This window comes from Bison bison, unplaced genomic scaffold (genome assembly GCF_000754665.1).
Source record: "Bison bison bison isolate TAMUID 2011002044 unplaced genomic scaffold, Bison_UMD1.0 scf7180017864371, whole genome shotgun sequence".
In the NCBI taxonomy this organism is placed as follows: Eukaryota; Metazoa; Chordata; class Mammalia; order Artiodactyla; family Bovidae; genus Bison; species Bison bison.
The window spans coordinates 11,640,533-11,653,111 of record NW_011494943.1 but is presented as its reverse complement, the minus strand read 5'-3'; the positions used below and the strand labels follow the sequence as shown (position 1 = coordinate 11,653,111).

At 61.3% G+C, this 12,579-nt stretch overlaps 1 protein-coding gene across 1 annotated transcript in view; it reads right to left on the bottom strand.

Moving 5' to 3' along the window:
• Positions 1–12,579, bottom strand: part of BAIAP2 (BAI1-associated protein 2) — a 53,319-nt gene that overhangs the window by 3,949 nt on the left and 36,791 nt on the right. The window contains exons 4-7 of the mRNA XM_010856302.1: positions 10,947–11,008; positions 10,385–10,456; positions 9,665–9,802; positions 1,018–1,170 (exon numbers count right to left, since the gene is read on the bottom strand). Coding sequence (XP_010854604.1) covers positions 1,018–1,170; positions 9,665–9,802; positions 10,385–10,456; positions 10,947–11,008 — 425 coding nt within the window. The remainder of the gene's footprint in view (positions 1–1,017; positions 1,171–9,664; positions 9,803–10,384; positions 10,457–10,946; positions 11,009–12,579) is intronic.

Sequence of the window (12,579 nt, the reverse complement as noted above, 5' to 3'; positions counted from 1 at the left end):
AGCACCTCCCCGCTGCCAGCCAGTCCTCCAGGCACAGGACCTGAATGCAGTCTCACGTGGCGGGGTGGCCCCACCCCGACCCTGCAGAGGACACAAGGCCCATCACTGTCCTTGCGCTGCACCTGTGGCAGCAGCAGGCCCTCGGGCAGGCCCAGGCAGGCAGGAGCCTCTCCGTGGAGGCTGAGGGCATCTGCCAGCCTGGGGACCAGAAGCTGAGTCAGATCAAACACGTGTGAGGTGCTGCCCCCAGAACACCTTTACGGAAAAAGGACACAAATGAGGGTCTCCCTGGTTGGCTAGGGCTGCCTAACTACACCTAAGCTCTCAGAACATTCTGGAATGTTCCAGCTGACAGCTCTGACCCCACTCCAGTTCCTACCTGTGGACTACGGGGAACAGAAGCCCCACCGAAGCTATCCGTTTTTTCAGGGGAGATGTGTACTCCGGGTCGTGCTGGCCTTGGGGGGCTAAGCTGGCCTCTATAGGGGCTGGTACTGCAGCACCTCCCAAGGAGCTTGCTCCCTGGAGAAGACCCTCTCAGTGGGCTACTGATGTGAAAAGTGAAACTTGAAGTGTTGTTCAGTCATGTTCCACTCTTTGCGATCCCATGGACTGTAGCTAGCCAGGTTCCTCTGTCCATGAAATTCTCTAGGCAAGAATACTGGAGTGGGTTGCCATTCCTTTCTCCAAGGGATTTTCTTGACCCAGGGACTGAACCCTGGTCTCCTGCATTGCAAGCAGATTCTTTACTGTCAGAGCCACCAGGAAACCTTGAGTTACTGGTGTAATTGCTCTCAAAAAAAGCACCTGGCAATTTCTACTGGGAGTTGTAAAACATCTGCAACCTTGACCTGGTAACTGTCCTTCCAGAACTCTCCTCCTGAGGAGATCGAAAATGCACGGGACATTCAGCACAGTGTTCCCTCATCACAGCTCAAGGTGGGGCATGCCCCCGTGTTCCCCAGGGAGGCAGTCTCTGCCAATGAGGGCCCAGTCCCGTGTGGAGCAAGCACCCACCTTGGAGTGGTAGGCGGCGGAGTTCTTGGCCACGGCACACTGCTTCTCCACCAGGAAGCAGAACCTCCGCCTCTCCTCGGTGAGGGCGGTCTTGTAGCCGTCGGACACGTAGCTCTCCAGCTCACCCTGCTTGTTGCTGATGGCATCGATGTACTGGGGGTGGGAGAGGCAGATGAGCCCGCAACGGGACAACACCCCGTCAACCTCCCGTTCTGAGCAGCCCCACAGAGGCGGAGCACACCTCCCGGCCAGCCCACCAGGGTGGGTGCTTGGCCGTGTGGCCACTCACTTTGGCCAAGAGACTATCCCGCTGAGCCACCGCCCCCTGGTGCCCTGGCAGCTGCATGTGTAGGGACCATGTGGCAGACTGCCCGGTGAGGCTGGTGTGGTAGCTCCCTCAGACCCAGACACCAACCATAAAAGCCATCCTGATAGTCGGAAGATCAGGACAGCTCAGCTGGCACTGTGCGTTGAAAAATGACTAGTTCACGCACGAATCCCATGGGAGTGGGCAGAGCGCACAGTTCGATGCTACAGCACACCAGAACGCTCTGGTTCTGCAGGATGGAAAGTTCCAGTAACAGTCCCAGCAAGACTCGGGGCAGCTGTCCCAGGGAGGCCTGCAGGCCCCCCGCGTCTATGTGCGGCCCTGCCTCTGGGATGCAGGAGAGCCTTCCAGCCCCCTCCCTGTCTCCCCTCTCTCCCCAAAGCCCACTCCACGCTCCACAAGGGGCACAGACTCCTCTGTCCTGAACTGGGATCCCCCACTACCGTGCCGGCCGGCCGAGGGGACCAGCCTTCACAGAATCAAGCCCCATCCTCTGGCAGGGGCAGACCCGGGCCACGAGGGGGTGGCCTCCCCCGCCTGACTCACCGCCTCCCCCACAGCTCTGACTCAGCATGGGTGGGTGGTGCAGAGCCGGGTGGGTGCAGTGCAGGCTGTTCCTGGCCCCTCCCTGGTCCCCCCTTCGCAGCGGCGTGCAGCTGTAGGGCAAACGCCTGCTGGGTGTGGGCCGTCCCCAGCGCTGTCCCCAGCTCAAGGCTCTGCCAGTGTGAGCCTGCCTGTCCAGCACTCTCACCAGGACAGGGACCCTGCTCCCCGCTGCATGTGCAGACCACCCTCCCTTCAACACTGAACCCCACTCTCCTCACCCTGAGAGCTTAAACGGGCCTCCACGTGGCCAGCCCACTCCCCGACCCCGGAGGAATCCGCCCTGGCCCTCCTGAGCAGCTGCAGGGCCAGCCAGGCCACGAGGTGTGCCTGACAAAGTTCGAGCAGGAGGGGAGAGGCCCTCAGGGCAGCCCTGCTGGCTGCCTCCACCAGCCCGCCTCCCTGCTCCCGAGCCCCACGTGGTGAAACCCGTGCACACCCAGACCTTCAGCCTCTGCCCCTCAGCCTGCAGAGTGGCTCCTCTAGGAAGCGGGGGAGTCTGCAGATGTGGGGTGCCACAGCAGGCAAGGCTGTGCTGTGTGAAAGGACCCCTCAGATGCTGCCCACCAAGGGGCTGGCTCACACCCCAAAGCCCCCATGTGGACAAGAGGCCTGAAGGTGGGAACACCCGCTGGACACAAGGGCCTGGATGGGGCAGGGCTCGCTCAGAGACGGGGACACTGATGCAGGCCCCTGCTGCCCACGTCCCATCACCTAAATAGCACCCGGCATTAGACCGAAACCCCCCAGGGCCTCCGCCCACTCTCCTCCGTGGCTGTCCTACCCACTCCGGGGGACAGTGGAACATCGGTGTGGCCCTGCAGGCTTCAACCAGCCCTGAACCAAGATGCCTCCCTTGGCCTGCTCTCAAGTACATGGCTGCACCTGGTCTCAGCTGTGATCCTGAGAGCCCCCTAAGGGGCTTCCAGAGTCTCTGCAAAGCTCTAGAAGGAGAACTTTGGGGTTTAACTCTAGTAAAAGCCGCAGCCAGCCGGTCCCTGGGGTCACCACCTCCCACCCTCCGGGGTGCCGCTCCAGTGCCAGGCAGGCCCGGGAGGCAGGGTGGGCGTGGGGTGACTGGGTAAGAGAGGCTGAGGCCCTGAGAAGTCAGCACAGAGCCTCGAGAAGGCAAGCCCAAGGGAGGCACCCACGGTCACCTAAGCAGAGACTTTGGGGGCGGAGGAAGACACCTCCGTGAGCGGTCACCCCAGGACAGCGGTGTAAACCGGGACGTGGGCCCCCCGGGTCCACCCGCCCCGAGCCCGCTGCTGAGGACGGCTCCTCCTCTCACCGCCCGGCGTCCCATCCGTCCTGCAGCCGGTTTCTGGGTTTTCAGGCTGCGGTAACGTCTTTCACCTCAATGTTCCCACTCCCTGGAGGGGAGAGAAACTGGCTCCGGGCGAGCTGGCGCGGGGTGCTGGCCTCATTAGCTGCCTGGCAGCCTCCCGTGCCGGGGGAGGAAGCGGCGGTTTATTTTTAAGATTTCCATTTATTCAAACAAGCCCCAAGATTGGCCAGAAGCAGCTCAGGTCTCAGGCAGGGACCCGGGGGCTCCCGGAGCCACGCAGTGTCTTTCCAGGACCACACCTGCCCGGGACGGGGCAGGAGAGACGTCGCCCTGGCTGGGGTGCCCGGCCCAGGAGAGCTGACCCTTCCTCCTCACCCAGCATCCGGCCAGGACCCAGGCTGCCACTTCTGTCAAGGAATAACTGCCAGCCCTCCTGACCTTCCCCAAAGCTGCCTCCTTGCGGAGAGAGGCCATCACTTTGAAGGGCAGACCCTAGAAATCTAGGCCAAGTGAGGAGCTTCGTATCCAAAAGGGCGGGAGAGGAGGACACCCCAGGCCACACTGGCCGCTGTGGGCAGGGGACATTCCCAAACACGCAGGAATGCCCGCACTCTCTGGGACGGGCAGAGGACAGAACGTGCCTCACCTGACAGCCCTGAGGGGTTCCAAACAGGCCACAGAAAATAGCCTGAGCCTGTCCCCGCCACAGGGGGGCACCGTGGCCAGGCTCCCAGCGTCCTGACTCCCCACCCCCGACCCCTGCTCCTGGCTTAGCGGGTGCTATGGCGACGGCACTATAGAAACACCCAGCTGAAAGCATTTAAGACCCACGGAACGCTCCCACTTAGTCACCCTGGGCTGAACAGACCTGTAATCCGAGAAGACAAAAGTGATTGGGACACACGTCTCCTCTGCAAGCGGCCTGGTGACTCAGAGCGGGGGAGGGGCGCTCTAGCAAACACCCGGGGCTCTGGTCTCCCTCACCCAATAGGCCACCCAGCTTTCCCACATTTCTCCAAATTTCTCCCATGCGGTCCCTAACCGCTGCAGCTGGGGAATGACAGAGGGACCCTTGGCCCTCAGCTGTCACTGCCCATGACCATCACTCCAAGGAGACAAGGAGGGAACCCCGGCAGCTGTGATGGACAGAAAGGAACAGCCGGAATGGGATGCACCCAGCTGCATCCGGTCACTGGGTACGTTCTGGGGGCAGCCGGTGGCTTTCCTGGACCCTTGGACCCTGTGCCCAGGCCAAGAACAGGATGGCCAGCCTTCGTTTCAGCGGACTGTTAAGAATCTCTCTTAAGCACAAGAGCTCCAAGCAGGGCTGGGGACCAGGGCTGAGCAGAGGGCAAGTGCGCCCTCCTTCCCATAGGCCAGCAGGCGGAAAAGCCAGCAGTCAGCAGTATGGGGCACGTGCTGTGGGCACATTCTCAGGCAGAGAGCGCAGTGCCCCTCGCGGGTGACACAGACCCAGGGGCCCAGGCTGCCCATTTTCCTGAGAAGGGGCCCACAACCATCACTAGATCGGCAAAGGGTTCCGTGACCAAATAGAGAATGTGAGGCCACTTTGGTCCACACCAGTGGGTTGGACACGCTGACAAAGGCCTTGAGGCCCAAGGGGATGGGTCTTAGTAATCTGCGAGCACCCTGAGCCAAGGGCTTCGGTGGCTGCTGGGGAGCCCGGTGGCTTCTGGGATCCATGCCACCTGGGTCTGCTTTGCCGCCCTGGGACCTGGAGGAGGGCAGAACCTGGGCTCCCGTGCCCACCTGCTGGGTGGCCAAGTCTCTGGACCCTTTGGGTCTCAGGTTCCTCAGGGGCTGAGACACAACGTCACCACCCAACTAGGCAGCCCCTCCTCACGTGACCCCAGAGGTTTCGCAGGTACGGAACTCACACCCAATTTCAAAGACTCAGCAGGAAAGAGACAAACACAACACACCTCACTAGTATCTGGCGCAATGATTATGTGTCTAAATAACACTCTAGATGTGTTCTGCCCAGTAAAACGCTTTTCCTGTATCACACTTATTATGTGCCCACCTCTCAGTGCAAAAAGACAGGGGCCATGTGCCTGGCGCTGCCCCCAAAAGTCCTCCCAGCTCTGAAAGCAGAAGTCGCTCCAGATTTCTCACAGTGTTATCTAGCTAGGCAGCCCACTGGGGGGGCTTAATCTGGGGAACTGGGGGTAGGTACGGGGCGGGGGGGCAGAGTCCCCTGGAGGACTGAGCAGATGATGCCATCTCGGGACACAGAAGCCCTAAGAGGATACTCTGGCTTTTCAGTTGCTTTACCCAGAGGACCTCTGCTTATCTCCAAGTAAAGAAGACATCCCACTGCTGGGATGTCTTGTCCATAGATGTCTTTCGCACTGAAGAGCTCTTTATAACAAGAACAGCAGACACATAAGGGGCTTAAACCACTGCCGTCAAACATCATGTGTTATCGGGACCAGCCTCTGCCATTATCTTTTTTGAAGATCTAAATTATGGTTATTTTGTTTTTGCTTTGTTAATTACACATCCCTTTAAATAGAACGAATCTCTCTCTCCCCTTTCTCAGACCGCAGTCTGAGCCCAGGGAGGGGGAGCCGACTGCCGGAACTGCCTGCTGCAGTCAACACAGGCCCTGGCAACAGCCCACACCCCACAGAACAGAACACCCGAGGCCCTGCTCTCAGCATCTCAGAGAGGGAGAGCGGAGGATGGCTCAGGACGCAAGGGGGGCTCTCAGCAGTTCTGGGTCCCCCGGCAACCCCCACCCCACTGGGGTGCTGCCCTCCTGACAGCAGGAGCCTGCCAGGGTCAGCAGCTCCAAGGACCAGGCTGCTAAGGACCTGGTGCTGGGCTGGCAGGGATGGTCAAGGGCCCTGGCCCGCTGCACTCAGGAAGCCGGTTTGGCCCACACTGGGGGTGACCCTGCCCCACATCTATGCCCACCCATCTGCCTCCAGCCTTCTCTTCCTGGGCTCTCACCTTTCCACTGCGGTCTCAGTGGCCCCTCCCTCAGAGCCTGCACAAGGGCGGGAAGGACGCGCTCTGTCCCCATGACCCCTGCTGGTCACACGTCACACACCAATGTGAATCCCAAAGGCACGTTGACTGCTGGGTTTTCTAACAGTCACGGTGCCCCTCAGAGGCCGAGGACTCCTACCTAATCAGAGCTGGGCTGGGGGTGGGGCCGAGGGAAACAGAAACGGAAGAAATCTTTGGCCAGGTCCTGCAGGATCTGTGAGGGGGACGTGCACCCAGAGCCTGGCCAGCTCCACCTTCCCAAAGGGCTTCACCGGGGACGGCTCATGGCACAGCCACACCCCAGCCCAGACCCTTCTGTCAGAAGCCCCGGAGACCGCCGACCAGCCGGGGGCCAGCTGCCCATCAGAATCACCTCGAAGCTTGGAGAACCTGACACTCAGGCTACAATACAGCTATGCACCCACGCCTGGGGAGGAGGACCCCAGGCCAGAGACGGCGCCAGACGAGGCCTGTGGCCACACACTGTCAGACACGCAGCGCGTCCTCCACGACCACCCCGTGGCACTTCAGCGCCTGTGAGCCGGCGGTGACAGAGGTGTGGAGCGTGACCTCGCCGTGTGGTCAGCGCTTGGGGCGCTCCCTACTTCTAGAAAGAAGCCCGCGTCCTAATTTGCGCCCCAAATGCCTCTAAGTGCCTAATTCCTGACCTAAAATCAGTTCTCTTCATGGAAATCCCAAAACACAGTCTCAATTACCAGCAGTTCCTGAAGATGGCCGGCTCTGACCCAGTCCCCGTCACGGGGAACCCGTCACAGGCTGACTGGCGGTCAGTCTCCCCTGGCACCACCTGTGGAGCGTGACCCGCGGGTACAGCCCCACCTCAGTGCTCAGTGCAGACGGGCCGCTCGGCAGCAGAGGCACCTTGGGGAGGCATGTGGCTGCTCCAAGGGCTGACCTGTGCCTGGCAGGTGCCCAGAAGCCTCTCTACCCTCCCTGGTGAGTGTCCTGTCCACACTGAGCTCTAGTCAGAAGCGGAACAAGTGGGCCAGGGGCTCCAGAAGGCTCACAGGTGACCCCAGGGATTGCCCCGGGCAAGCCCACCTGTCTCAGGAGCACTGAGCCACCTGCCTGTGGGAGCCCTGGGCGCACACCCACAGATGGACACCAGAGCCACAAGACTCCATCAGTCTGGGTGTCCCATCTCCTCTGCCAAGGGGTGTCACAGCTCAGGTCAGCCCAGGCTGTGGCTCGGAGATGCCCAGGTGGGGGCCCTGTGCCAGCCATGGGGCTCGGGATCACCCCTACCTGCACATACTGCCCACTGGGCCACACATGGCCCAGACCCTGGTGAAGGTCCCCAGGGTGCCAGAGACTCTGGGACTCACAGAGGCTCCGAGGGAGCAGGGGGTCGCCAGTGCCTGGGGTCCTTCCCCACCTCCAGGGGTCCACAGTCCGGAACCCACCCCCACTCGGTGACAGTGCACAAGTACACCCGCTTGCAGCAGGCACGTCTAGCGGCCGGGTCACTGCGGTCCAGGTGAGGCCGGGCTCTCCAGGGCTGGGCCATGAACTACAGTCTGGATGGATGGAGCTGCCCCCACGGCTGATCTGCTACTGGGTGGCCTGTGTGGGAGCACTGCAGGTGGAGGGGCGTTCTAAAAAACAGAGACGGGGAGAGCAGAGTCCTGCCCTCCCTCAGTAAGAGTCTTTAATGAGCCGCTTTCTGTGACTCGCAGGACCTTGGCCAAGGCGAAGGGCTGGGCCAACTCAGCACGCCTGCCCTGCCAGCCGGGCACTCCTCCCGGGGAAACGGTGGGGAGGGAAGGGCTATCACACCAGAAGGTCCCAGGGCCCTCCCAGCCCCTCAAAGCAGACATCAGAGCCTGGCTCCTGGGCCAGGTCCGCAAGGGTTCCAAGGATCAGAAAGAACAGCCCCAGGTGCTGAGGGGCCCTCAGATGCCCGAGTGGGTTGGGCATCCCCACAGGCCACCAGGTAGACCAGAACTGTCCACGAGACGGGCAGCTGGTGTACCTTCCACCGGCTCAGAGCACACCAAGCGCCTGCCCCCTGCCGCACAGACATGGGGTGAGGGACTCTGACGACCCCCAGCCTGGCCTCTCAGGTTCAGCGTCACCAGGGAACAAGAAACACTCCTCGGACTGCCGCTCTGCTTCCCGCCCTTAGAAGATAACTGGAACAAGGTCACGTACTGCCTGTCACCACGTGAGCAGCCTGTGCTGGACGCTGGGAGGGACAGGGTGGAACACAGCCCTACCCCGCCCCTGAGTGGAATAACCCAGGCTATTAACACTGCAATAGCACCCTCAGGAGACTAAGGGGCAGGTGGAGAAGAGGGGTGGGGATGGGTTTGGGAAAGTGAAAGATGCTACAGAAAGGCTGGAGCTGGGTTATTACTGCAACTCCGTGAGAAACTCATGAGGAAGGGGCTGCAGAAGCCCACTCCCCTGCAGGCGTGGCTGCTTCCCAAATGGTGGGTTGCGGTACTTAGCTGTCGTCCCCTGCCCATCCTCTCCACCAGGAGCCCCAGGCGCAGAAGGCACAGAGGCCGGGCCGCTCCGGGGGAGCAGGGGGCCTGCTTGTCCACGCCTTACTCAAGTGGCCAGGAGCAGCCTCGTGGCCTCGGAGGGCTCCAGAGGTGCTTGAGGGCAGTGGTGTCGGCACCAGGGGGCATGCCATGCAGGGAGGCCCCGATGGTGTATGTGGTGCCACCAGACTTGCTGCCCTGATGGCCGGCAGGAAGAGCAGGGCTTTAGGAGCGGAGGGGTCCACCCCAGGGGTCACCCGATGCTTGTGCCCAGGAAGCGCTTCCACTGCTGACCGGGTTGGGGGGGGTGGCTGTCCTGTTTCTCCTCCTCGGACGCACGACCTTGGAGAACAGCGTCTGGGCCCGATGTATGTCAACTGGCGGCGGGGTTCTGGTGAGTCAGGTGTATCGGGGCCATGCCTGTCACAGGCCACACTGTCCTAATTCCTTGCCCCCACCCCAGCACACAATGTCTGCAACCAGGGCTGCCCCTCCTGTGTCCTGTAGCGCCATCTGCCTCACACCGCAGGGCCCCTGAGATGCTGAACGGGCCAGTGTCTGCCTGATGGAGGCTCTGAGCCCACGCTGGGCGTGGGCATTTGTGAGTCAATCGGAGTAGCGGTCTGAGGTCTCTCTCTGAGGCAGGAAGGTTCCCTGTGGGTTCTGCTCCTTTGGCAGAGAGCCATGGCACCCACCGAGGCTGCAGGACAGGGCTGCCAGCTCTGGGACGTGGGGCACCCCCAGTGGAAATCCCCTAGGAGAGTGGAGCCTGGGTCTGATCCATCAGGAGGGCCTGTCCTTCACTGCTCTCTGAAAGGACCGAGAGTCCTGACACCATAACAGGGGCCCGAGCCCTCCGGCGTGTCCCTGCAGGCAGGGCGCCCGGCACGTGCAGCCGGGTCCTACCTGCAGCTCCTTGTCCGAGTACTTCTGGGGGTTTTTGCTCCCTTGGCTCTTTTTGCGGAGTTTCTTCAGCTCAGCTTGGCACTTGTCCAGCGCGTCACCTTTGCTCCTCTGCTCCGTCTGGTATTTCTTCAGGGCAGCCTGAGAAACGAGTGCCAAGACAATGTGGGCAGTGGGCCAGCGTGCCCCTCCCGCTCTCCACAGGGCCACGGAGGCCCAAGCCCGTGGATGGCAGGGCTTGCGCGGCTGCAAACCTGAGGCCTCAGCTCTGCGCACCCTGGAGATAAAGATCAGGGCTGGGACCGCCAGCTGGGCCTCCCTCTTCCACCCCGGGGCGGGAAGGGTGTGAATTCGTGTAATGAGCACCGGGAGTCCAGGCCCCTCGCCCTTCTGGTCAACCTGGGGGAGGGGACGGGACAAGGAAACTCGTGACAGCAGGTCAGAGGAGCTCGTGCAGGTTCCACACGATGGCCACTGCACATCACCGTTTTTACTAAAGCAGCTGAGAGGCAGGGGCAGAGGACCAGGGCGTGTGGGACATCTGATGCAGGAGTCCACCAAGGGGTCACGTTTGGTCTCAAAGGGGCACGAAATGTCAGAGGAGCTGCGGGAAACTACAGGATGCAGAGCTCACAGGAAGCTGGAAACCCCTTGGACTGAAGAAGTGTTCACACAAAGCCCAAGCAGGGCAGGTGGACCAGCAGGAACGGGTGGGCTACTTACACTCAGGTACCTGGAGTCCAGCTCCACCTTCTGCTCCAGCTGTGTGAGCAGCTCGTTGTGAAAAGACTTCAGCTGGTACCGAGAGAAAACAGAGGTCAGCTCTGATGTACGCCCCGAGGGAGGGAGCCACCTAGGAGAGGGGGCCGGTCACCACGACAAGGGGCCCAGGACGCTGGGTACCCCCATGGGAGAGAGGAGCCTGTCTGACCTGTGAGCCAATGACCCTGGTGGCCCCATGGAAACAGGCGGCCCCGGGAGAGACTGCTGAACTGGAGCCTGGCCTTCGTGGCCAGCTGAGTGTAAGACCCCATCTGGCCTGTGCCCTGCTCTCCCAGGTCCTTCTGTATACCCCTAGGCCCCACGATGGTCACCTCCTTCATATGTGACTTCTGTCTTGGGCCCTGAGTATGCCCCAGACCCGAGTGTGACCCAGAGCAGCACACGCCTCCCTAGGGGACGCACGGCGAGGCACATGCTCACCTCCTCCACTTTCCTCCGACAGCGCCAGCCCACCTGCAGCTGCCCCTCCCTCCCCGGGCCTCCCTGGGAGGCTACGACTCACCATTTCTTCCAGCTGATTCTGAATCTGCCTGTGGACTTCGGCCATCTGGAAGAGAACGTCCCCTGGAAGGCAGATGGCAGGAGAGAAAAGCAGAAGGGAAGCGAGAGTCTCAGGATCACTGCCCCATTACCCCTCCACAGTCGGGGAGCACGCACCGGTGGGCTGGGCACTGGGGTTGCTGTGGTCTAGGGACCGGAAGGCGGGCAGGGGTGCGCTGGGGGCAGGCGGAGGGGTGCCTCTCCAGGTGATGCCACCCAGAGAGATGGGAAATTCTAGAACAAGGACGCACAGTTGCTTGGTGTCTCTGGGGGCTTGCGGGTGTCTGCATCGGAGCCGAGGTTCACGGTAGAGGTCAGATGAGAGGCCCTACTTTTGCAGGTTTCAACCCTGCCTGCTATCCCACGAGCACCGGCATCTACTCTCACTCGTAGGCGCCAACTACCACTGCCCCAACCACCTCAGGCCCAGGCAGAGGCGGCAGCCTTGACGAGCAGCCCGTGTGTCCTGGGACATAGTGTGGAAGGTGGGGCGACTGTGGAGGGAAGGACCCCATGGCCCAAGACATGCTATGGTCAGCAGAGCTCCAACATCCAGCACCCCAAATCAACGCCGTGGTATAGAAGCTCCGAGCTGGGGCACACACAACAACTGCCTCCAGTGACCCTCAGGGCCACCGCCCACACCCACCAAGTCAGCACAAAGGACCTCCGTGGACAAATGGCTCACTTCCTCCCCTGCAGAGAGTGGGTCTGGAACGGGCAGTGTGGGCTGCATTCATTCCACTGGCAAGTATTTGCTAAACAGGCGCTGACCACGCACTGTGGCCATATGGAGGAAGGCCTGTCCCTGCCCTCGGGATCTGCTGACTAACTGTCCCGGAGGTGCTGCCTACACCAGGATGTCCCTCCCCTCGTGGCCAGGCCACTCAGGGCTCACATGATCCAGAGAATTCTTTGGTGGGGGGCAGCCATGAGGAGCACCCCTGGTCTCCAAGAGGCTTGCTAGAAAGCAGAACAGTTCCTGTGCCTCCTGCCCTAAAGGGACAACGCTGTCTGCCCTCCAAGGTCACATGGACGGCATGCAGGTGATCCCTCCCAGAAACAAAGTGGGGTTTGGGGGAGGCCAGCTCCTCCTGGTCATCAGGCCATTCCGCCAGCTGCTCTCAGCCCTGATGACCACAGGGCATGGTGACCACTGACCACATGTGGTCAGACTCCACCAATCCTTGGGGCAGGCTGCCCAAGGTCAGTGGGCTGTTAGATGGCTGTGGTGCCCACTTCCACCCTGCAGGCTCTGGAGCCCTGCCTCCTGTCTGAATTCTGAGTTCTCACTCTCAGTGTGCTGCTGGACTGAGTTCCCAAAAGACTGGCTTCGCCTTGGACATATGGATGTCTATTGAGGGAGGAGGAAAAGACGAGAGCTCCTCTGAAGGTCATCTGGCGGCTGGGAGGAGCTGTCGTGTGCTAGGGAACAGGCCCCGCAAAGCCAACCACATGTCCCCATCAGGCGACATGGTTGGGGGGTGATTTTCCTGGTGGTCTAGTGGTTAGGACATGGAGATTTTACTGTTGAGGGCACAGGTTCAATCCCTGGTCTGGGAACTAAGATCCTGCAAGCCGTGAGGTGCAGCCCA